General features: G+C 43.6%; 1 protein-coding gene across 1 annotated transcript; it reads right to left on the bottom strand.

Moving 5' to 3' along the window:
* Window positions 1-682: 682 nt before the first annotated feature.
* Window positions 683-2218, bottom strand: LOC105555273. The gene has a single exon (XM_012002128.1). It carries the CDS (start codon window positions 1987-1989, stop codon window positions 1447-1449), a length of 543 nt encoding a protein of 180 aa, XP_011857518.1. The 5' UTR covers window positions 1990-2218; the 3' UTR covers window positions 683-1446.
* Between the last annotated feature and the right edge of the window lie 84 nt (window positions 2219-2302).

Here is a 2302-nt window from a genome sequence, read left to right as displayed (position 1 = left end):
TTGAGGGAGCCTGAAGGTGAGGAGGGTGAGGCATGGGTGAGAGTAACGTGATGCTGCAGTTGTCAGCAAGCAAAGGCATGATGTAAAGCAAGCAGAGCCATGAGTGACAGCAAGTGTGTGCGAGAGTTCGTGGAGGAGGTGGCGTCTAGCTTGGGTGGGTGGTGCCATGAGCCCCAGAAGACATCATGGGAGAAATGGAATTGGCCTTTGAGAAATGGGAATTTTAACATGTACAGATGAGCGCTGAAAGGCATCCCCAATAGAGAGGACAGGACGAATGAAAGCAGGAAAGTGGAAAATCAAAAAGTCGGTATGAAAAGGAAAATACTGGTTTATTGGCACCTGTGCGTGTGTGCTGTATAAAGGTTTGAGTGGTAATGTGAGGGAATGTTAAAGTGTCTTTCTCTTGATGAAGAATTTTCTGTACTTTTTCCTTAGTGAATAGATGGTACCTTAGGAAATACAAAATAGTAACAATAATCATGTAGATTGTGATCAAGTTAGGTAGAGTCTCGAATTGCCAAGCTAAGTTTGATTTCATCTGTGGGCTGTCATTTCATCATTGGCTTGGTGTCCACACCACCAACCATGGCCATTTCTGTGTTTCTAATTAAACTTGAGTCTCTTCACTCTAAGAGGAACGTGGCCCATCCCACCCAACCCTGAAGTAAGAACAAAGTGGTGAGAAGGAATGTCCAAGAAATAAGTTTATTCCAAACAAGAAATGCCAATTTGAACAGAACCAGAAAATCTGGTGTTCCTAGAGCAACTTCCAGCTCCTGCCCCTAATTTGTGAACTCAGCCCAGTAAAAAAAAAAAAAAAATCTTAAGAGCCTCCAGGGTCACAGTGAGGAGAGGAGCAGGCCCATTATTTCCTGGGGGAGGTGGGGAGTAGGTTGGTTGTTGATGGAGACGTGAAGTAAAGAAAAGTGTGCAAAACAAGTCGACTGACGAGGACCACACAATCCAGAAATACCCTCAGTTCAAAGGAGGAAAACAATGACTATTTCTTTTTTTTAAAACAAAAATATAAAACCTCATCATACATTAAAATGTCTTTTAATAAATCTAAGAGATGACATGGACAGCCCCAAGGATTGAATAATCATGTAAAAAGTGAACAATGGAAGGTGGATGAAAAAATAAAAACACAATCGAACTTCAGCAGGATGTAACAAATATCAAAGACTCCAGGAAGACCATTTGGAAGAATCCTACACAGGAGGCTTGTTTGCACAGAAAACTGACCTGCCAGGTGAGTGAAGGAAGAAAGTATCTAAATAATGATGATAATTATGCTGACAAGAAAGGCCATTCAATGAGTCATCCAATGCTTGGGGTTACACACAGGATCTTCTTTAACCCTGTAACTCCCCTGCAACGTTAGTTTTACCATCCTCATTTAAAAATGAGGAAACTGCCATTCAGAGCGATTGCATGCTTTGCCTAAGGTCTCCCACTTACTAGCCAGCAGGGCTGGATTCTGAACACAAACCTGACTCCAAAGTCGAAGCTTTCCCTGCTTATCCCAACATCTTCCAGTTCAAAGGCAAGCTTCTCCCTGAGCAGATCGTAGTTTGCTTTTTGTGTGAACCCATTTTCTTCCTGAAATAAACTTTCTAAGCACCCATGCTTCCTAATGTATAAAGAGGGAGCCGCCCCACCAATACAGATGGGGTACTCTCTGTAAGAAGATGCTGACAAGCTGATTTTACACCCTTCCCAGGAGAGAACACCCTGAAAGCCGATAGAGTTGGAGAGTTCTGCTGCAGGTCTGGGCTTTCGGGCCAGTTGGATGGGGTGCTGATTACACTCTGTAGGAGTAACCCGACTCTCATCTGAATGGACACCTGTGTGCCATCCCAGCACAAAGGATATGGTGGTGGTGAGGACTGCTGAAATGAAAAGGGTGGTCTTCTTAAATGAGGGGAGGAGCGAGACTGCAGCACTGAGACCTTGGGGACAAGGCTGGTCTGCATGCTGCACCATCTTACAAGGTCAGAAGGACTGTGGCCTGCCAGAGAATGCACATGAAGACACTTCAGGTTTTGTTTCAGGATTTGGGAGTGTTGTTTTCACAGAAGGGGCCAAGATATCAGGTATTTATTTTGCTGTCGGGGCTGTGTTTTTCGAAAGTGCTCTCTAACAAGCTAGGATGTGCCAAATTGCAAAGTCATGACGGTTTAATTGCTTTGGGGAATGGGGGTTCACTTCACATATTAAGGTTGCATTTTGCACGTAAAAATGATTTTATAAATATCAGAGGTTTTTCATGTTTCCTATCTAATTGGGCTCTCCCCAT

This window comes from Mandrillus leucophaeus, unplaced genomic scaffold (genome assembly GCF_000951045.1).
Source record: "Mandrillus leucophaeus isolate KB7577 unplaced genomic scaffold, Mleu.le_1.0 Scaffold68, whole genome shotgun sequence".
NCBI classification, from domain to species: domain Eukaryota; kingdom Metazoa; phylum Chordata; class Mammalia; order Primates; family Cercopithecidae; genus Mandrillus; species Mandrillus leucophaeus.
This window is presented reverse-complemented; position numbering and strand designations above follow the sequence as displayed.